This window comes from Anolis carolinensis, unplaced genomic scaffold, assembly GCF_035594765.1.
Source record: "Anolis carolinensis isolate JA03-04 unplaced genomic scaffold, rAnoCar3.1.pri scaffold_10, whole genome shotgun sequence".
In the NCBI taxonomy this organism is placed as follows: Eukaryota; Metazoa; Chordata; class Lepidosauria; order Squamata; family Dactyloidae; genus Anolis; species Anolis carolinensis.
Genome location: NW_026943821.1, coordinates 25516565 through 25539964, shown reverse-complemented (window position 1 = coordinate 25539964; position 23400 = coordinate 25516565). Strand labels below are relative to the sequence as shown.

At 40.0% G+C, this 23400-nt stretch overlaps 1 protein-coding gene across 1 annotated transcript in view; it reads left to right on the top strand.

The window, feature by feature from the left end:
- Positions 1-23400, top strand: part of arid1a (AT-rich interaction domain 1A) — a 58008-nt gene that overhangs the window by 16883 nt on the left and 17725 nt on the right. The window contains exons 2-6 of the mRNA XM_008120673.3: positions 5554-5766; positions 6250-6714; positions 7349-7462; positions 22280-22520; positions 23053-23142. Of these exons, the coding sequence (XP_008118880.3) occupies positions 5554-5766; positions 6250-6714; positions 7349-7462; positions 22280-22520; positions 23053-23142 (1123 nt within the window). The remainder of the gene's footprint in view (positions 1-5553; positions 5767-6249; positions 6715-7348; positions 7463-22279; positions 22521-23052; positions 23143-23400) is intronic.

The window sequence follows — 23400 nt, the reverse complement described above, 5'->3', positions numbered from 1 at the left end:
TCTGTCTGTCTATCAATCTATGCCTGGAGTTACACTTAAAATGTCCCTGTTTCATGTTGCATACATGGACCCAGGGGCATTTAAACTTAAGAACAAACCTACAAAACATATCTTGTCCGTAACTCGGGACTGCTTGTATTAATCTTTCCAAAGACCACATGAACAACCATGAAAGATGAGCAGTCTTAATTGTGTTAGCCTTTTGAATCTTAGCATACAAAATACTGGAACATTTTGGGTTGTTGGTGCCGTGTACTCTTGAACATAAGGCTCTCCTTTTCTGCCTTTATTGGTAAGTGGAATTTTGGATGACTTATAACTGGTAGTTTCCCCCCAAGGGCAAATATAAGTACAGTACTTAATGATGCATCTTGTAGAATATGTGGGCTGTTTTTTTCACATTGCAGATGAAGAACTTAAGCGAAATAGTGACTTTCTGAAAGCTCCCTAGTGAGTTAATGTTGAACTAGGATGCGTTCGCTGCTTCATCTAGAACTTTGGGGTAGATGCTTTGTGCTACTTTGAATGGTCTTCCTTCCAACACATGCAAGCGGTTCAACATATGTACTGGAAGAAGTCTTACAGCTTTAATCTTTCATGAAGGGTGTGTTGAATTTGTTTTGAATCTTCACTCAAACATGGCTCTTATTTGGATGACCGTGCCTAATCTTTCCTTCTCAGTGGCTCCCCTTCATTGTGGAGAGAAGTGACTACTGGGGTGCCACCGAGTTCTGTTCTGGGTGCAGTGCTATTCAACATCAACCCTGGATGATGGAATAGAGAGCATGCTTATCAAATTTTCTGATTACATCAAATTAGGAGAGCTAGTTAATGCCCCAGAGGACATGATGCAATTCAGAATGACTTGAACAGATAAGAGAGCTGGGCCAAAATTAATTTCAGGAAGAAATGTAAAGTTTTGGGCACAAAAAATGGAATGTACAGATGTAGGATGGGTAACACCTGACTTAGCAACACAGGTGAAAAGAGATGCAGGACTTTCAATAGACCATAAGCTGAATATGAGTCACATTATGTCTGGACCTTGCTATTTAAAAGGAAGTGGTCTGCAGCCCCATGGGCAAAACAATCAGTCCCTGCCATTTAAAAATTATTAATCTTTGTCCTTTATTTAAAGGTTCAGGAAATACAGTAGAGTCTCACTTATCCAACACTCGCTTATCCAACGTTCTGGATTATCCAACGCATTTTTGTAGTCAATACTTTCAATACATTGTGATATTTTGTTGCTAAATTTGTAAATACAGTAATTACTACATAGCATTTCTGCGTATTGAACTACTTTTTCTGTCAAATTTGTTGTATAACATGTTGTTTTGGTGCTTAATTTGTAAAATCATAACCTAATTTGATGTTTAATATGCTTTTCCTTAATCTCTCCTTATTATCCAACATATTCGCTTATCCAACGTTCTGCTGGCCCATTTATGTTGGATAAGTGAGACTCTACTGTATTATTATTAATCCTATTTTTATATTGTGAATTCTTTTCACCCGAAGAGGAATGGAACTTGTAATGTGAACGAAACAACAGTTTTGGGCTGGGACAAGTGGGTAGTGCCGGTAGCACAGGGAGGGAAATCTGATTTTTTCCCCCCTTTCATTTGTCCATGATCCCATCTGGCTTCAGCAGGAGAAGGTGGGGGGATGATGGAAGCTGCATCTGTGCATTTGCCAAGCTGCATTAAATTGGTGCGTTGTTGGTGAGCGCTTTCATCGGCTTGGTGGCTTTCAGGTCCCAGGGGCTCTGTGGTCTCTGTCCTGTTGACTAGGTGGAGAGTGCAGGGTCCAATAGAAGGAACTGCAGGAACAGCTGCTGCTTCTCCTAGAATTGCACTAGAAGCAGTCTTGTTGCCTTTGTACAAGAGACTAGCCTCAGAACAATAGTTTGTGCTTTCAAGGCCATGTGGAGAGTCACGTGATCCATGTGCTGTTGCTGCTTGGGGTCCTTATCCATCTGTTCTCTCTCTGCTCTTTCTGGGTTATCCGGCGCAGGTCCAAGTTCTCTCAGGCAGCCAGCCTCCTGGTCAGAGATTACGAGCGCTAACCTTCCTGGCAGGGGTGGTGTGGTTTTGCTTTTATGCAGATTAGCCATGTGCTTCTCACTTCAAGGCGTTCAGAGGAAAAGACATTTCCTGTGTTTAGCTCTCAGTGGGTGGTTCCTGGCTTTACAGTACTGGGACTGTAGGGTTGGGGCCTATGAACTGAGAGCGCTGCAGAAGGATTACAGTACACCGCCCCCCTTCCCATTCCACCTCCGCTGCTACGTCACCACAACACAACCATTCGTGCTCTCATAGTGTTGGTGTCATTCATTCAGTGCCAAGATTGCTTTAAAAAATTCCCTTGGCCCCAGTTCAAACAGGAGTACAGCTGGGATGTGTTAGATTTTAGGCAGTCTGCCCTCAATTTGAGATGAGTTATAAATAGCTGCACTGACTTCCTTAACTAGCACACTCTGAGGTAAAATGCAGGTTAATTACTGTGGGAATCAATTAGGGCTTCTCTCTGTTAAAGAGCCAGCAAGGCTCTTTTTTAAAAATAATCTTTTTATTTTTATTATAAATTAGACGATAGATGACAAATCTGCTCAGGAATGAATTCCAGACTAGGTAGGTTGTTCAATTTTTTCCTTAATTCAAGGAATCTGATTCTACTTTGGTATATATGTATGCGTGCATGTATATTGGTTCTGTGCGCATATGTGCTTTCTTTTTCTGTCCATGTTTCTACAATTGAGTGTAGTAATGATAACAAAGGGGTGTTTAGTAGTGCATTTGTGCTTTATTTTACTATCAACTATAGCTGATATGATACCTAGTTACATTAATGGCTCACCACAGGTAGAGATGAATGTATTTTTGTGTTTTAAATCAGATTTCCAGTAGTGCTTGCCAGTTAACAAATTGACCCAAAGAAGTATCAGAATGTCATCGATGTTCACAAAGGAAAGTTATCCTTACAGAGTTGTGCCTTTAGGATGTTCAGCCCACGAATGTTCCATTTGCATTTGCGTTTAAAGTGCATTGGTTGGGGTAACACAACTCCTGAATAATAGAGACAGTTTCTTTCATCTGAATACAAAGTGACATTTCATAGGCAACCGGTATTTTGTACAGTATCTTTCCTTGAACTGGCAGTCTCCAGATGTTTTGAAGTATAACCTTTGCCATCCATAATCAGTACAGCTATGGCTCAGATCTCCAATCCAGATTCTTTTGGGAGGCACTCTAACATTATTGCTTTAGTGACACCACATTTTGTCTTGGAAAAGCTAAAAAGCTTATTTCTCCTGATAGAATTTAAGTGTGAGGTTGATTGGCTAGTTGGGACACATTAGGTCAGCCGCTGTTTGTCAAAATAGAGGCAAGGAGAATAATTCTGGATATTTTTTATGATAGGTTTTGCTCTAGTCTGTCTTTTAGAAAAGTACTGTGGAACCAGTAGCTCTGAGTTTGCTTCCAAGATGAGTTTGTGAGTAAGGTGAGGACAGGGCTCTGGTGATCAAGGAGCAGTGTTTTCCTGTTACATGTCTCTTTGTAGAAAGGCCTCTGGCTTTTGAAGTGCAGGCATGGTAATCTACTCCTGTGGTTTCTGCTTTAAAGGGCTTCCCTTTGTTTCTGTCCACAAAAGAATCTTCAAGTCTCTGCAGCCAAAACTTAACATTTCCTTTTTTATCTTGACAAATCCTTGCCAAAGAGATAACCCCCCCCCCTCCCCCAATAACAGCTTTTTCAATTTGATCCTGGGTTATTTGAGGCGCTGGTTCAGAAAATGCATTGGATTGACTGGGTCAGCTCTAGTTTCTTTGATTTGTATCATAAAGTTTGAATCATAAATCTACATGAAATAAGTAGAGTTTTATGTAGTCGCTTTACTTTAAAATTTTAATATGTTTCCTTCATGCTTAAAAGATATTAATTTAAACACTACATTAAAATAGCCTGATTTTTTTAATGGGTGAGTAGCGTTAAAGGTGATATATGTCACATGCTCTTTATCTCAAAAACTAGAGTTGATAGGAGAAAACTAGTGCCATTTTTCTTTGAATCAGCAGGTCAAATATACCCAGAAACAGGTCTAACATTTGAGGCACTATAATGTGTTTTAGCTAGTCATGTGCATTTGGGACTTACCTTGTTCCGTTTCATGTCCTGGCTTTCAGCGAGGCCCTGATCCATTTTCGTCTGAACTCCCAAAATCGGGAATCAGACATTTGTTTTGTTTTTGTTTTGTTTTGTATTTTGGAGGAGGGAGGGGAAGGCACTGGCCAAGTCAGTTTTGTTTCCTTGGGGGTCTTTCTATTTCATGCCACCCAAATGGACAATACGAAATGTTCTGTGATTAAAGTTCTGAGGAATAGGCAAAAAAATTGGTTGTAAGGAAAAACCAAGCCTTTCAATAGCTGGAATTTCTTTGGTCCTTTCTCTTCTGCTGCTTCTTCAATTAGAACTCTGGAGTGTTCCATATTTCATATTACATTTCCAGGATAGAAACAACCCAAAGTGTACAAACAAAAGGCACTATGACCTTTTTAGGGCAAACTTGTCTGCTTTCTAGTATTTTAGTGACATTGATATAAAGGTGATGGCCTTATGCCCATGCTTGGGAAGTCCAATACTTTTTATTTATATAACTTTCATTTTTAACACTGCACTGCTTATATTAAGTATGAGACAACTGTGATTTGTATTGAGGTATTTTGTTGTGAGCCAGGTGTTTAGCCTGCAAGAGCAATCCTGGTATCAATGTTTCTTTTAGATCTGTATACAGTAGAGTCTCACTTATCCAAGCTAAACGGGCCGGCAGAAGCTTGGATAAGCGAATATCTTGGATAATAAGGAGGGATTAAGGAAAAGCCTATTAAACATCAAATTAGGTTATGATTTTACAAATTAAACACCAAAACATCATGTTTTACAACAAATTTGACAGAAAAAGCAGTTCAATATGCAGTAATGTTATGTTGTAGTTACTGTATTTACGAATTTAGCACCAAAATATCACGATATATTGAAAACATTGACTAAAAAATGGCTTGGATAATCCAGAAACTTGGATAAGCGAGGCTTGGATATGTGAGACTCTACTGTACTTAGCTTTGAGTCAGATGAAAAATCATGCTGATTTTGTCACTGATATACAAGTTACATTTAATGACTGAGAAAACTATAAATATCTGAGGGAACATTTGAACTTTCTTGTTGGTTAAATTCTATAGAATTGTGCATTAGCACTCCCAATAGGTTACTGGAGATAGATGGATTTTATGAAGCACAATTAAGAAAACCTGGGGATATATAAATGCAGTAGGATATTTTCTTTGGTATTCCATTTAGGTGAACTACTCTTGCAACGCTTGAGCATTACTGAGTTTAAACTCTAAAATGATGTATTAATACAACATAATTTAATACAGGGATTGTGGTTAAATTTATGAGTCATTCCTTCATGAGTAAAACATTGTATCATTCAGACTGTTTTCATGACAATGGAATATTTTGTAACAAATGTTGCAATTTTATTTCCTAGCCATCCAGCCCAATGGATCAGATGGGGAAGATGAGACCTCAGCCTTATGGAGGAAACAACCTATACACACAACAGCAGGGACCTCAGTCAGGGCAACAGCAAGGCCACGGATACCCAGGACAGCCATATGGGCCTCAGACTCCCCAGAGGTATCAAATGGGAAGTCTAAGCAGGACACAAGCTACAATGAGCGGTGTCTCTTATGCACAGCAGGTAAAGACATACAAATACCTTTAAGAGTTTACTACTCATAGGTATTACGTTTACTTTCATATTGTTTAAAACACGAAAATTATGATAAAATAGCTCGTCTTTTGTGAAGAAACATGGAAATTAGTGACTCTTTTCCATTTCAAGGGACAAAGATTCTGAGGTTCTGTTATGATGTGCTGGTGCTAGGTCAGTCCCTTCTATGTATGTGGAATTATATCACAGCCAACATGTACAGCCATCACCTGGGATGGTTTCAGGTTGAGGAATGCTGTATTACCTAAACAACTTAAATATGTGTGATATTGCTTCCCTTGTTTTGATCAATAGTAGTACTTTAATAGGCAGTGATTTTTTAAAAACAATATCCTAAATCTTCCAGTTAGGAGAAGCTAGCCAGATGCTTCTCACTGTGGTCCAGTTCTTTATCCAACACCATTCTTATTTTCTGCTACCTAAGTTTCCTGCCTTGTTTTGTTTGTGTAGATTCCTCCTTACGGACAGCAAGGTCCTACTGGATACGGGCAACAAAGCCAGACTCCTTATTACAACCAGCAGAGTCCTCATCCTCAGCAGCAGCCGCAGCCTTCCTATGCCCAGCAACCACCATCTCAGACCCCACATGCTCAGCCTTCTTATCAGCAACAACAAACTCAGTCTCAGCCCCCACAGCTCCAGTCATCCCAGCCCCCATACTCTCAGCAGCAGTCGCAGCCACCGCATCAGCAGTCTCCATCTCCGTATCCTCAGCAGCCAGCCACTGCCCAGCAGCAGCATCCACAGAGTCAGCCGCCCTACTCCCAGCAGCAGTCACAGTCACCCTACCAGCAGCAGCAGCAGCAGCAAGCTCAGCAGTCTGCTACCTCGGCGCTTTCCCAGCAGTCGACATCATACTCTCAGTCTCAGTCGCAGCAGTCGGCATATTCTCAGCAGCGCTTCCCACCTCCACAGGTAGGATGTCTTCCATGTGCTGCCCTGTTCCTTCATGACAATCCTCAGAACACATTAGTTTTATCTCTTGGGAAAGCAGGGCCGTTAATATGAACACCTGCAAATGCAGTTAACAAACATTTTCCAATGTGTGTAGAAAGCCACCCTAAAAACGTTTTAAATCACACTGACTTGTTAGCTGTGAAAAAATAAGTTGGGGATCAGGGCTTTTAACCCACCAAGCCAAACAAAGTTTTTAGATACAGTAATATTTAGTAAAATACATCTTTCTGGAAAAATTAGAGCTAGGAAAATTTTTGGTGGAGCTGTAAGACTCACAGAATATGACAGTTGCAAACCATCTCTGATGATTTGCTGAGAAAACCCTCTGAGAGTTTTGTCTGATAGTTGCCTTTATTTATTTATTTTATTTACAGTATTTATATTCCACCCTTCTCACCCCGAAGGGAACTCAGTGCTGATTACAATGAACATATATATGGCAAACATTCAGTGCCATCAGACAAACAACATACAGTATAGACACACACAGAGGCAATTTTAACATGTCAGAAATAACTTGAAGGCACTCAACAGTATAGGGAAATCATAATGACTACGACTTTTTTCATTTGATTGAACTTTTGAATTTTAGGAGTTATCGCAAGACTCATTTGGGTCCCAAGCATCATCTGCTGCTTCAATGACTTCCAGTAAAGGGCAGGAAGATGTGAATTTAAATCTTCAGTCAAGACCCTCTAGCTTGCCGGTGAGTTTTCAGAAAGCTTGGTAATGAGATGTTGATGATACAGTAGGGTACTTATTGTGCCTAGTTTATTGCAGATAGAAATAGAAAAGAAGACCCCTATGTTAATGTGGATCTCTGAGAACCGAATTCTGAAGAACATTCCAGAATGCAAGTTATAGTTCTCCATAGCTTACAGTATTTCTGAAAGAAAGTTATACAATACGTATTGAATTTCTAACATTGCTATTTCTTATTGCAATATGATGAAAATGCTTATGTATAAACATGCTGCTGATTTAACTTGTACTGCATCTCAAACGGTTGATGAAATCAGAAAGGTTGACTTGATTTTTTGCAGATGAGGATAACATTCTACCTTCAGATTCCAGTCACTTCTTGTCCTAAGTGTTCTCTTGCTCTTTGTCAGACCATTTGCTATATGCTTTTAGTGAAACATAGTTTTCAATGAGATATGGAGATTGCAGAATCTAATTTTTAGTGGAGGTCCAGTTCATTCATAAGCCATGACTGGTGATACAATGGACCTTACATACAGCTGCTTATTCGGGGGCACTACTATATCTTCATGTCTCATGAGGATAATTAGTAGGCTAATGACTTCATATGTATAGCTCTTCCCTGTCTCTGAAAGGCCAGCCTTTTCGTAGTGCTTAGAAAAGCTATTTAATGCCTTGGCTCAGTTCCAAGTCTCTTCTCAAGAGACTGCCCCCAGCAGGCTCAAAGGGGACTTTTGAGCTGGTGACCCAGAATTGGTCACTTCCACTTTTGCTGGAGGATTTGGTGTGCAGGCATGTGCCCCTGAAATCTTCAGTTGCATGAATAAAATGCAAAAGTGCTTGATTTATGACTGATACCTGTACTTGCTTACATGTTTGTAAGAGTTATCAGGTGCCGTTTTTAAAAAGATAGCCATTCTGCAATGGTCCAATAATTGTGTCATGTACATGAAATGTACACACTTTCCTTACTACTACTACTATGTTTGCTCTCCTACCCAAAGCTGATGCAGCAGATATGCCTGTGATGAAATACAAATGACCTCACTCTAAAAATCACTAGTGAAGAAAGAGGGGGTTTGCTCCTTCTTATTCTTTAAAAAGAATCCTTTTGTCCTTGCCTTTTTCAGATCACATGATCATTCATGAATTCTTTCTTAGAAATGGAAAACATTTGGTCTTCCTGGTTTTTTAGACTAACTAAATGCTCCAACTTGCACGAAATGTTGATAGTTGCCCAAGAACTCTAAAGGGGGCCAGAGGATCCCCATCCTTGTTCCATTTCTTTGATATTTAACCTTTGCTTTCACTAGATTTTGTACTGATGGTTTTTATAATGAAGGCATTGCATTGGTGGTGAAGAGGGATGAGGTTTACTAGCATAACAACGCTGTGCGAATTGATCCTTCCTGTCTGCTTTATCCATCATTAAGTTGCTTTAAGTAGTACGTGTCTATTGTTGCAGAACAAAGTACAGTAGAGTCTCACTTATCCAACATAAACGGACCAGCAGAAGGTTGGATAAGCAAATATGTTGGATAATAATGAGAGATTAAGGAAAAGCCTATTAAACATTAAATTAGGTTATGATTTTACAAATTAAGCACCAAAACATCATGTTATACAACAAATTTGACAGAAAAAATAGTTCAATATGCAGTAATGCTATGTAGTAATTACTGTATTTACGAATTTAGCACCAAAATATCACGATGTATTGAAAACATTGAGTACAAAAATAATAATCCAGAACGTTGGATAAGCGAGTGTTGGATAAGTGAGACTCTACTGTAACTTTCTTTTAGCTTTCTGCAGTTTACAGAGTTTGATGTGTTTTAGTTTTAATGGAAGATCTCAGATGGAATTCTGTAGAAGTGTGCATTTTTAAATGAACAACTGATGACCATTTTCTCTGGTTTGCTTTGACAAGCCTTAGCAACCTCTAATATTCTCCTGGTCAGCAGTGTTTAGCGTTTTTGAATTTTGGGCAACCAAATGTCCACAGGTTTTGTCCAACTTTGGTAACTAAACTAAATACCTTAATTGACAGGATTCTGCCCCTCCCCTGCAGCTTTGTGCACATCTGCTCAGAAGACATTCCCACTGTATAAAATCATTCCCACTGTTCTTGCTGCCTGATAATTGTACTCCAGTGCGTACTAACCTATAGGTCAAATCCACTGAATGTACTAGGACTGAAGTCTGAGTAGACATTGATAGGACTGGGCTGTTGATCCCTGATATCATGCTTTATTTATTTGATAATTTGGGGCTGTGCCCTTCTTCTCTTCTCCAGTTCTAAAATTGGCACTGGACATGAGAATCAGAGGGTCTTTGAAGCAGAGTGCAAGTGTGTGCCCTCTCCCTCTAGTTTTAGATTTGGGGCTCCAGCTTGTTGTGGCACTTGATGTCTTCCCGCCTTCTGCCTCCCAACTATTCATTGTCTCTCCTATGGGTGGCACGTTTGATTACTTCTGAAAATAACCTTCAAACGGTCAACTCCAGTATTATCTCCAGAGCTAGAGGGGGGCCTTCCTGTTGTGCTAAACATTTGGAACCTGCTGAAATCCCATACAATTAATTACTCTCCTTTGTAGCTTCAGTTGGTCCCCCTCCCCACTTTGCAACTGTTCTCTGCCCAACTCCAACCTGAAGGGGAGGTTCTGGTCTTGACCAAGGTAGCATTGCAAGTAAGATTTTGGAAGTAGGCATGTGAGGGCCACTTCTATTATTTGTCCTGTGTGTCCCACTTGCTTTCTGCCTTTCCTTGGTCCCTTAATCAATTTCTTTAAATCTAATAGAAACATTTCCAAAAAGATGTTTATATGACCCACTTGAGGTTGGGGCATGACCCTCTAATTGGGGGCCTCTGATCTAAAATGAGCATTTAATTTCACCAATTATTCTGTAGATCTTTTGTTCTGGCTGGCTTCATGTATGGATGTCTCAATTATGAAAGACAGATTTTTCTTCTCGCCTTCATCCCTAGATAGATATGCTCAATACCTAATGTGAGTAAAGGAAATGCTGTTTGATTGCTGTGGTATTAAAAATGCATAAGGAAAACAAACCACATCAAGGAGTTAAGAGTTTCCTATTCTTGAACTTAATAAGTATCTCTTTTCCAAAGTACAGAAATTTAAAAAGAGGCTTTTAAGTCACATACTTGAATTTATATCATTTCTTCTGCATATAATAAAGTGACTGATCTCCTTGTATCATTGCTTCCACACCCTTTGGAGAGGCATCTTAATGATGCTGGCATTTTCTTCATCTCTTATTGTGGGTTAAAACATTTAGATGATCTTATTCTTGAGATGTCAGTAGTGGTGAAATGTGGTGACTGTGATTAATACCTTCTGTGTTTGCAAAAAGAGAAACTGGATTGTTCAGGGTATACAGTTTTGGGTCATTTTATGTATGGGCAATAAAGTGACCCAATATGGGTATTGCCCATATACCAGTGTAAGGAAATTCTGTAAGCCACCTCAAATTGCAAGTAGGCTTTTGAAAACTACCGTCCTCCTTTTCTTGTGTTTACATTTTGCTCTTCCTGTTTCAGTAATGATTAAGAATTGCATCAGCACCAATATTGACTGTAGTTAAAGGCTGAATTTGGTTTCCATTTAACCAGAAATTGAAGCTAGCTTTAAAAACTGAATTATAATTGTGAACCCCATAACTATATTTAGTATTTGCGTTTTTTAAAAGTACTATATTTAAAGGCGCATATTTGTAATGGGTGGCCAACTTGTGGCCTTGAGGTTGTTTTTTGCCATCCCTGTGGTCCCTTGACTGGGGCAGTTAAAAAAATAAAAACAATTATTGTTCCTGAAAGTTTTTAGTAGAAGAAAGAGCTCATTGAAAAAGTGTGGGTGACTAAGAAGATCCCAGCAAACATCAGGGACACAATTATCATTGATCACCCTTTTTCAGAAAGGGAGCAAGAAAAGACTGTGGAAATGATGGAAAATCCTCACAAGAATGCCTGCAAATTGGCTTCTACATATTTCAGAGCCATCCTCCCTGAACCCCAGAATGGCTTTTGCCTCTCCAGAGAAACAGTATATATGATTTTCACTGCACAACAGCTCCAAGAAAAATACCGGGAACTAAATCAATCTCAATACATGGTATTCATCTATCTTGTAAAGGCTTTTGACACAGTGAATCGTAATGCTCTCTGGGCCAACGTCCTGAAAATCAGAAGACCTGATAAATTTGTGAGCATCCTGCGGCTCCTCCATGATGACATGATGGCAACAGTTTTGGAAAGCAATAGCTTTTAAAGTGATCCATTTGTGGTGGGGTCAGGTATCAAACAGGGATGTGTGATTGGCCCAACCTTATTTTCCATCTTCATAGCTTCATTCGTTTTTGGCCACCAGTGGTCACCCAAGAGACTGTTTCAGATTCAGGTTCAAGAACAGAGATTACCAGTCTACTCATATTGTCTTTAAGTTTTTTTTAAACAAAGTTGCTGCTTCTAGGTGCCTTTGGGAAGGGCAATTGACCTTGTGTGGGATTTTCTGTGTCTGAAAAATGTGGTGGGGGGTTGTGGGGTTTTGTAGAGAGAAGAGAGAGGTTTGCATGGTTAAAAAAAAAAGAATTGGGGCCAGCAATCATGTGGTAAGTGAAAGCAATATCTATATGCTAGGTTGGGCTTGAGGAGATTAGCTCTATATCATTTATATTTAAGCTTGGAATTCTGTAGGTTGCCCAAGCTGCCCAGTGCGAAAAGAAGCTTCTTAGTGTGATTTTGTGTCCTCACGTTTCCTCAGTTCATGGTGTGGAACTGGGCCCAGCAATTCATAAATTCATGGGGAAATAATATTTGCTTACTAATTATAACGTCTAGGCATTGCTGCAAATGGTCCCAGAATAGACAGTGCCAACGATCCATATGGCACTTGAAGGATCAGTGCCTCCCAAATTGTTCTGGCAGAAAGGTTCCTGTAAGGCCTGGCTGTTGAATGACTCTGCTCATTTGCATGGGCAGATTAATAGCAAAACAAACCCTGCATGTGACCACTTGTGTTCGGTTTTCATTTCTCTGGGAGCCAAGTCCTTTTTGAGCTTAAAATTGAGACCAGTGGAGAGACCCTAAATAGCTGAGGTACATCTGAACAGTGTGTTCTCACACCACTAGCCGTTCTCTTGCTGGGAATATTCACGTCATTCCAGCGACATGATTTGTGGGCATGACCTGCTTCTTGGAACTGATTTCCTGTTTGTTCATGTGGCACTCGCTCTCCTGGCTCCCATTTCTGAATTAAGGAAGCCTAGCCTGGTGCTCCCAAGGAAATTCCCCGCCCCCCACTGCTGTGTCAGTCATGGCCGCTCTGAGCCGCACGGAATGCTGTGCGCTCGATTCTCTCCGAAGGGGCAGCCAATCAGCGCCTGCCTTATAAATCATGCTGCTCTGAGCCACTGATGCAGTTTGCTGTCCCTGTGCTTCGTGCAGGAGGCCGTGTTTGCAGCAGATCGCTCTATGCTCGATCCAGGGCCCGTTTCCTGTTTCTATTCTAGTCATTGGTGGCTCGGCATGGCTTCCTGCCTGTATACGTTACAGATTCCCCTGATGGGAGCTTTTGTTTTCTTAGGAACAATTTCGGTTAGAAAATTAACTGAAATATGAAGCCAGCTGGAACTTGGAAAGAAGCAGATAAGAAAACAGGCCCCGTACGCTCTAAGCAGTGTTGTCATTTCTTTCTTGTTCTGGTTTGAGCCCTGCTTCTGTAGGCAGAACAGGTTAGTCATTCATCATTAAACTGCTAGGGTACACCCAATTCTGCTTAGATTACCAAGAGTGGCTCTTTTAAAAAATCTTATACAACCACTGAATTGGTAGAGCCACAATGATACTGTTGCTTGGCCCCTCAAGAATAACCAGTGTGGGAGAAAAAAATGTGAAGGAGATGGATAAAAATCTGATTTTCAAGTGGATTTCTGAACACTTTGTATTAGCTATTTCTGATCCACCAAAAAAATTGATAGAAAGAAACACAAAGGCACAACTGTAAATAAATTTTGAGAAATCATAGAGATAAAGATAAAGCCTCATCAAATGGCGTTGTACATTTTATGGAACAAAGCACCTTTCTTGGCACTGTAAAACACAATAAAAGCAGATAGTCTACTCTCCTTTGAGAGGAGTTTCCCTCAGTATGTGCACAAGTGCCTTCCGGTTGCCTGTCCACTTCTGGCAGTCCCGTGAATTTCAGAGTGGTTTCTTAAATAAGGAATATTGCTGCTACTGAAAAGGCCCTGTACTGAGCGACTCCAACTTAATCTCCCAAAATAGAGCAAGGTCTCCTTAAAGGATCATAAATTATGGCAGTTTCAGAAAGGATAAGGCAATCCTTAGTCCCAAACCCAGCATCTTGAATTGCCCCAGAAAGAAATGGCAAACCAGTGAACTTTATCCAGAAGCAGTACAATATTGTTTGTCGTTTAGTTTACATTTCTGAAAACTTCTCAAAGACAGTGCTGCACACAATGAATTATAATATTGTAAGCATAAGGCATGGGTCATCATGGCCACATCTTTTTCCTCAAGAAAGGGACATAGTTGGAACACAAGCTATATCTGAAGAAAGGCAATCATGGCCATTGCTGGCACCTGACCTTCTCTGGATCCTGGAATACTCACTAACTCCGGACTTCATTCTTCAGAGAACTACTGTGTGTAGAATAGGATGTATTCCTATTGACAAATTAGAGTGTTCGTAGACAAAAATGGCTTTTGGCTGAAGACTTCTGGAACATGGACCCTTCATGACAAATCGGTGCTTAGCGCTGTCCCTTTCTTTTCATGAAAAATCATGCCAACATATGAAGAAATTATATGTACATTGTACCTAAGTTTTCTATGAAAACATGATCTCTAGCACAATGTTGGTGGCTGGTTCTTTGGGGCAAGAATTGAAGATTCTCCTAAAATTTGGAATGGTAAAAGAGTGACATAGCTATAGATTACTTATCAGACCACCTTTGACCTTCTCTGGCTAATTATTGGCTTGGCATGTGTCAGTGAGCAGCAGTGGGCTGGTTACCATAGTTACATTGAGGATGCCTTGGGAATATGCTTGTTACTTCTCAATTAACCTGTTTCATGAATATCAGGAGCTTAAAGGCAAGGTTTTTAGTTCTTGGCTTTGGAAGATCCATCTAGTTTCAAGCCCCTATTGTTTCATTTTTTGAACAGAATAGTTTGGCCACCATGATTACCAGAATGGGCCTTAAATGGGATTGAAATAAGAGATTCCCAGACTAAAAACATACTTTGTTTTTAGTTGTTACCCATCAGTCAGTTGACAGTAATATGTATCTATGACTCTTTAAGTCACCTGTTAACTTAATAGTATAAGAACGGAGTGCAGTAGTTCTATGAGTAGAGGAATGGGGAGATGCCAAGTCAATACAGAGTTTGTGATATGATACATATGGGGTATAGTATTGGGCTGATTTTAATACTAACTCTTAGGCAACCAGAAACTACATTTATCTGACGTTTACCAATCCACATGGGTGCCAGTTTAATGAGAGTCTATTGTATCCATTTTTTTCAAGCCAGAATTTTTACTCCAGAAACATACCCTGATTTGCAATCTTTGCTTGCCAATGGAGAAACAGATTAAGATCTGCCATCTGAAGGACACATTAAGTATACCATGTCTAGTGTGCTTAGCAAATCATATAATTGGAGAAACCAAACTAGAGTGAATAGACTACATGGACAGACTTCAAAGTCATTCGTGTTAAGATGAGATTACTAGTTTTACTAGTTACAGATAATTCCGGCAAGTTAAGGAACAGACTATAATTTTGTATCAAAATGTATCAAAAATGGAATAGAATTCTGAGGGTAGGGGCAAAAGGTTGTGTCTCTTCTTGTGCTCCTCCATATGTATGTGTTTCCTGGCAGAAAAATAGGATATGGTATAGAAAAAAAACGAGGAATAGATCTAAAAGAAAGTTGAAAATTATGATTCTAATATAAAAACTGTGAACACTGTGTAACTGAGTGCATGGTCACCACCATCCGTTCTCCACATAATATCTGCCTGGCTAATATTGACAACAGTCAGGCAACTTTGGAATGGTTCAGGGAATCCAATCATGTAACTGCTTTGGGCCTAAGGAAAGGAGCAAGCAAGCAGATTGTCCTTTAGTCTGTAAGAGCGGCCTAATCAAAGTAAAGGTTTTTGCAATAGTGCTGCCTCCTAAGACCAGAGCTTCTGGCACAGTGGAGCATGGTGGTGAGTAATGTGGAACTAGGGCAGATGTGGCATAAGCTGCACTCCTGGCAGGCTTTTTCAGAACATCCCAAAAGGTCAGTTTGGTAAGTACTGCTGCTGGAACCAGGCTTTTACTCTTCTTGTCAAAACAGGATCAGAATACTGAAAAATTCTGAAACAATTGTAAATCATGTGCCTTGCACTTACCGGTATTCCCCACTGCCGGTACCTCATTATTGGCCTTTTAAAATATAGGAACCCTTGAAGGGTTAAGGAGAAACTAGTCTTGGAAGAAAGTCTGCTTGAGGAAGAGATCCATTCCCAGCATTCCCCATGGAGAAAGAGAATGCTGACTCTCCTGCATGGTGGTGGGTTTTTTCCTCCAGCGACGTCTTGTTGAGCACATGAATCATGTTGCTTTTCCCCTCTGACTTTGTGCCTTCATCCATAAGCTAAGCATTCCTCTTTGAAAGTAAAGGAAGGGAAGGGACATGAGACATAGCCTCTACTTAACTGCTCTAGCTTTGGGGCTGTATTTTAGTCAGTATTCCTTGAGCAAAAACTGGGGTGGAGAGGAATTGGGGAGAGTGGGTAGAATAGTGTTGAGTAGAAGCAGTGGATGTGATTAACGCGCCTACTGAGCAGATCTGTAGGAGTGGAGGAGTATCGACCTCTGAAAAATCAATGGCTGCTGCAGTAGCAGGGCTGGCTCCCTCCTCCTTTTTTTTCAAGGTCTTTAGTTGAAGGAGGGCGGTAAACCCAGCAGCTCTTTCCCCTTCTATTTCCTGCACCTAGTTCTACCAAAAAGGCTGAAGAACCCATTTATTCCCTCCTCCTTCCCTCTACAATAATTTGCTTAGATGGGTTATTTTTTGCAATTATAGTGAAATTTCTCTTGTGTGACATCCACACATGCGCGCACACACACTCCAAGCTCCTCCTTCTCTTCTTTTCCAAGCCCTTCTTTCCTGCACTGCAGATACAGCAAGCATTTCTTACCAGTTTTGTCTAAACCCATTCCAGGAGAAGGAACAGTTGCTTCTTTGCCATTTGCCCCCCCCCCCCCCCCCCACACACACACTCAAAACCCTTGTTCTGGTTTCCATCCTGAAGCAATCAGTGCTTGTACAGATACATTGTAGAGAAGCTTGAAACCTCAATTGGGAAGGAGGAGAAATTAGACTTCCTTTCCTTGTACTTCCTTTCCTTTTAAATTTTTCAATGCATGTATGTATTAAAGGCACAGCCACAGTGAAAAAGAAACCTTTTTAAAAATTTCCCAATGATGCATACAATTTAAGGTGAACCACCCGAAGTAACCACAATTCTTTCAAATGGTTCTTGTTCATATAGGTAAACCTGACTCCTAGTTTATTGTGTAGTGGTGTATTGGAAAATGAGTGTGGGGTTGCAGAGAGATGCCAGGTGAAGGAGGGAGCATTAGGCCAGTGAGATGGAGGCTGCGTGGTGTCTTTCAGTTAAAATTGGCGATTTCTTTGACAGGTGTACCAGTAATTTTTAAATAGTAATTATTCTGTTTGTTGTGTTAATAAGCATATTGAACATTAGAATATAGGTGCTAAGATAAATTGACTTGGGAATCTTTATGTTAAAATAATACCCTTGTAAAACCTTTAAGTATTAGCATTTTAGGCTGTACTGAATCTCCATCGCTCCTAAAAATAAAATAATAAAAGTGTTCCTCTAGCAGTGGTACAATAATAGTTTTACCAGCAGAAATGCTTGTTCTTATACTTAATAGCCAAAACATTTTTGACCGTAAATTACCAGCAGAGGCAAGACTACATTAGTGACCCTCTTATGTTTATAGAACTTGGCTCCAAGAAAAAGATTTTTTTTTGCGAAGCTTGAAGCATATCATGAATAGACCTCTGGTTACTGTGGAACCTGTGCTTATTCGCCTGAAAGCCTCTTGAGGAAGAGGAACATAATGATTTGAGCAAGTTTAGAGCTGGGATTGTTGAGGGAATCAAGATTGTGTATCTACATGCATGCATTGCAACCTCCCCAGATTTGTCAGTACATAGTTTATGGTGTCCTTGGTAACCAAGCCAAAAATTGTCACCAGTTTCCGGTTCCTGTCTATCCGGCTTGGCAATTCTTGAGCAGTTGCTGAGAAAGCCCTCCTGAGTGGGGAACATGCTGTCTTGGCAGCTGCTCAGTGGATACGCTGTGAGTGCTTCTGTGGAGCTGGACATGGAAGCACCCCACTACAGCTCTTCTGAGCCAAGGAAGGCAGCGGACTTGCAAGTTCAGCTCTGCGCGGCCAGCACATTCCCAAGTGCCCTGCCTGTGGAGTTGCCAAATATTGCCAACCATTCTAACCCCAGGTTTTCAGTGAGAATTTGTGATGAGCGAAAATGTGGAAGTTTGTATTTGAGCTCTGAACCTGTAGCTGATTCATTCTCAAGCACCTTGAGTTAGGTTTATTTGAAGGTTGCACATAAGATTTTTCAGGTGGTGCGTTTTCTGAGATTTAAATCCTGTTTTTGACCTTCTGAATCTGAATCCGAGAAAAGGACTCAAGGTACATGCAATCCTAGATGTATAATCTTGCATGTAATCTATAATCTAAAATTGAGGGAATAGATTCAAATAGATGTAAATGTCAGGTGTCAATGTCAGATGATCCCTGACTTATATGCCACCTGGCTTCTGATTCTACATATCCTGTACATTGAAAACATTATTAGTGAAATAATGTCCAATATATATAAGATCTGTTCAGCAAATAGCAAACTATCTTTGTTACTTCTAGCCAAAGACTACTGAGCAGGGCTGGGCAAATTCCAGGAGCCAGGTGGTTGCTTTGGCACTTTCCAGACCCACCGGCAGCCAGCACTTCCTGTGTTACCATGTTTATGAGTTAAACATTCAAGAGAGGTTTCCAAGAGCAAAGTTCGTTTTTTAAAAAAATTCATGAAGAGCATACCCACTGGTTTTGAAGAACCAGATTTTTTTTAACACCCCCTGTTGTGGCAATCCCAAAAAAGCCTGAAGCTGTAAACTCTCCACCAGGGAAGAGAATATGGTCCAATTGCTCACTATTGTTGACTATTATGTACAGGTTGCTGGGTCTCAAAATAAACCAAAAATCTGCATTATAATATAAGATATGACTGGCACTGTTACATTCTTACACATCTGAATATATTTCATTATATCATGATCTTTCATTTCTTTTATTAGAGCAGTATCTGTACTGAATATATAGCGGTCAGTTTTCTCCTGTATGTTGCAAAAACAAAACTGTCCAAATTGTAAAAAATGAATTAGCCTAACAATTTAAGTGAGTTTGACACCTTTTAATCCAAATGCAATAATGCTGGATAGAGTTGGTGAAGTTCATTTCAAGATGAGAAGAGAGAGAGCGCCTAACAGTATTTTCTAAGACTACTCAGCTGTTTTGTATTTGGCGGCATTGGAGAGCTTAGTTGCCTCTTTAGGCAGCCTTTCTAATTCCTTCCTTTTGGGGGGGGGGGGGTGCGGAAGGGAGGGCGGTTGTTTGATTGCACGCATGGTTTTGTTTTGGTGTGACAAGGTGGTGTTGGCGGCTGATTCCCTATTCACCAGCAGCCGAACAAAACTCCTGCTGGCATAAGTTGAATTGGGCAACCAGTCGCAGCTGGAACGGTTATAGTTTCGGAGTCCCTGTGGGCTTCCGCTATCAGGTCACATCCCAAAATAACACTGGGCAGTATTTCAAGTGAAGAAACGAAGACTTTGGGGTTGCAGCCAGCTTGGAGTGTGAGATTTCTCTGTGAAATGCTTGGAATCCTGCCAACATTTTTGATCTGCATGGCAGATGAGCAATAAAATGCATAAACACACACACACACATTGGAAACATGTGAGGAAATTATCCCAACCAAGACGTTTCCTTCGTGTTGGCAGAAGAAAACTGCTCTTGATTTGTACCTCCTGTTTTCTTTTGCTTTATTGGTTGTATGCAAAGGAGAAAGAATGTTCAGTACTGATGCTGTACCATTCAGGATCATGCTGTAAAAAAGACTTTTTACACTGACCCAATGGTTCAATTCATGTGTGGTATATTTTTGTATTTAAATCTTTTTAAAACACTTGGAGTGTAGATTATAGTTCTTTTACTATTTTTGATGTGCCTTGACAAGCTGCCCTCTTTGAAGTTTTAAAGAGTATACAGTATTTTTATTTTTGATAGTCATGTGACATCTGTAGGTTAGATTCTAACCTTTTGTGATACTTTGTATTACTAAAGGAAAGCTAAAATGGGAGATTAATTGTGTGAAAACTACACATTTCTTTAAATAGAGAATCAGTTGACTGATGTGCCCATGTGGCGTTGAGTAGCGCTAGCTAGCTATTGTATTGATTATGGTATTTTGTGTATTGCCTATAATATACTGATCATGTAAATCAGCTTATTCTTGAATGAACTTGATTTTGGGGGAAAGGAACTCTTCATATCTTGAAAAAGTAAAATTTCAGGTAAATATGAACACATTTTCTCAGCCAGTCTCCAGATATTAACTATTCAATAATAACTTAACCGTGTTTCACATTCAGTTAAGCATTTTCAATTATCACTTTATGAACAAACAAATGAACTTTCCCTTAATATCTAGAAATAAATTAAGTATAAATAAAATTAGGAAAAATTGTTTCAGGTCAAGTAACCTACAGTAGAATTAGTTACTCCCTTGTGAATGCAAGGACTGACTGATTGACTGGTCTCGTTGCTCTTTATTCCTACAAGGGTGAGTGCTATGGGCAGTTGTGCAGTCTAGTCTTGGCAGAGTTTAATATATCTTTTTGAAATGAAGTCCCTCATGTAATAGGGAACAAACTAAGGAGCTTTGGCTAGGAAAAAGGCCTACGTAATATTTTTATAATTTTAGATTGCCAAAAGACTTGTACAGTGAAAAAAAGAATACCGCAATAATGCCATTAGAATTGGTATTCATATCTGGATTTTTGAGAAGATGTTATGGGTGCCATCACAAAATGGCTGCTATGAGGGGTGCTTTTCACAAAATGGCTGCTGTAGTGGGTGCAGACAGTTATAAACACCTCAGAAAGGGGAGCTGTGAAACGAACGATGTGATTTGCAGTCACGTATAGTCTTTAAAATACTTCTGGGGCTACGTGGAGCCCAAAGGTATCCTAGGGAGAGAAAATGAAGATGGGTGGGTGTAAGCAGAGCACCTAAGTTTGAAGGCACCCAGCCTAAAAATCAGGCAGAGAATCATGGTGGATACTGTGCAAGGTGCCTGTTGGTACACCTTGCAGTAAGTGTTGCAGCACTGTCCAACGTGCAAAGCAGTTGAGGTTGGTCTGATATTTCGGGTGCCAAGGAGGAGAATATGCTTAATGTTTCCACAGTCTAGAGTGGACATGTCATTTTCTTATCAGTAGAGAGAGCACAGGATCTCATAAACCTTCTTATTAATTCGCACAAGGCTTTGCTATAATTTCAGCATTCGTATTCATTGTGGTGGTGGTGGGTTCTTTTGGGGTGATGAAGGAAACATTCAAAAGCGTATCTCCAGTCTTCTTTCATCCAGAATTGGAGAGGGAAGTAGAAGAGAGCCAAGCACCTCCTTTCAAATTTGGCCGAGATTAAGAGAGAACAGGTTAGGATGTTGTGAGCCACTTTGGGTCCCGTTTAGGGAGAAAAGTGGGATACAAATAAATTATTATTATTATTATTATTATTATTATTATTATTAACAGGAACTGTCATTGCAAAACTCATGGAATTAGTTTCAAAGATTCATCACATACACTTGGAGTCCACACTTGCCCTGTAACTGCAATCTCTCAGATGTCCAGTGACACTGCATCCGGTTTCTAAGATTTATTTGTCCATTTGGCTTTTCACCAAATTATAAATAGACTTGTATAATATGAAGAGCCTGCTCAAGCCTACACAACATGCTGTGAATATGTTTTGATTCCTCCTTTGTAAGCTCCTTCAATGGTTTATTCCCAGCGTAGTACACTTGTTTTTTTTTAAAGGTGATTCAGAATTCAAAGTATATCATGGAGTATTTGTGATAAAACGTCACTGGTCCTGAGCAGCAAAGATAACAAAAGAATACAAAAATGACTATTATCAGCTATGTAAGTCCACAGCTGATTATAATAACTGCACTGCATCATTCTGGTCTACCAGTTCCAAGAGGAACCTTTGTATAAAGAAGAAAAACAAATGGGTTTAGCATTTTTGTGTTTACAGAGTGGTTTGTTCAGAATGAAGAAGAAGATGGAAGAATGATCTTCACCCAACAACACAGTTTTGTTAGTGTAAGATGGAAGGGAATACAGTGATATCTTGACATAAGGATTTAATTCGTTCTGTGACTGTGTTCTTAAGTCAAAGCATTCTTATCTCCAAGCGAATTTCCCCATTGAAATACTACTAATATGTTCCAGTCCCCCCAAAACCCCAATTTTTTGGTTGTATCCCACCTAATTGAAAGCAAAGTAATCTTGAAGCAGGTATATGGTTTATATTCGCCACCCCAGTCTCTTATTTCCTTTAGTGACATGCTTGCCTGTGTTCTTCTGTCTCTCCATAGGATCTCTCTGGTTCAATAGATGACCTCCCTATGGGCACAGAAGGAGCACTGAGTCCTGGCGTAAGCACATCAGGGATTTCCAGCAGTCAAGGAGAGCAGAGCAATCCAGCGCAGTCTCCCTTCTCTCCACATACCTCTCCTCACTTGCCAGGCATCAGAGGACCTTCCCCATCGCCTGTTGGCTCTCCTGCAAGTGTTGCTCAGTCGCGCTCTGGCCCACTTTCTCCTGCTGCAGTGCCAGGTAAATTATTTTGTGTGTATGACACAGCTTGGAATAGCACTTCCATGATATCCCCATGCTAGCATAGTGTTTGGTTCCAAGACTTCAATGGATATTAAAATTCATGGTTGTTCAGGTCACAGTGCCATAGTGAAGTACTATCATTCTATTATACAGGATGTTTGAAAAAGAACTCCCTAGTTTTAAGTATAAATACATTAAAAATCGGGAGTTCTTTTTCAAACACCCTGTATTTTGGAAGACAGTTATACTTGCTCACGAGGGATCACCTATGATGATGATGGCTATCATCTATATAAAATGGCTAAATCAAGGTTGACTTCTTGTATTTTTTCAATATTTTCAAGCTATGGGGGTTGAATTGGTGGATGCAGAATGTCATGGAGGGTCGACTGTATATTTAACTTTTAAGGGTGAAGCTGCCTGTATCTGTTTCTATGTACCGCAGTAGGTTTCAGCCTTAGTATGCAACATGGTGTTTTAATTATTTGAAAATGTACTTACAAGAAGTCATTTTCTCTTTGTTGCACAGGCAACCAGATGCCACCTCGACCACCAAGTGGCCAGTCAGACAGCATCTTGCATACCTCCATGAATCAGTCAACCATAGCCCCAGATAGAGGTGAGTGTGTGATTTACTATTGATATGGTTTGTTTTTTTACATATACAAACCTTAAAGCATATTTGTTGAAACAGCTCTTACCTAATAACAGTCAGTGGGAATATTGCAGTTTGGGAATGAGCACCTTGTTCAGTTAGCAGTTGTTTACCTTTGGAATACTAATCTAGATCTTGAATGAAATTTTTTGTTGGCACAAAAGGATATCTTTATGGGCACAGATAATTTCAACCAGTTTCTTGAAGAACTAGAAGCAAGTA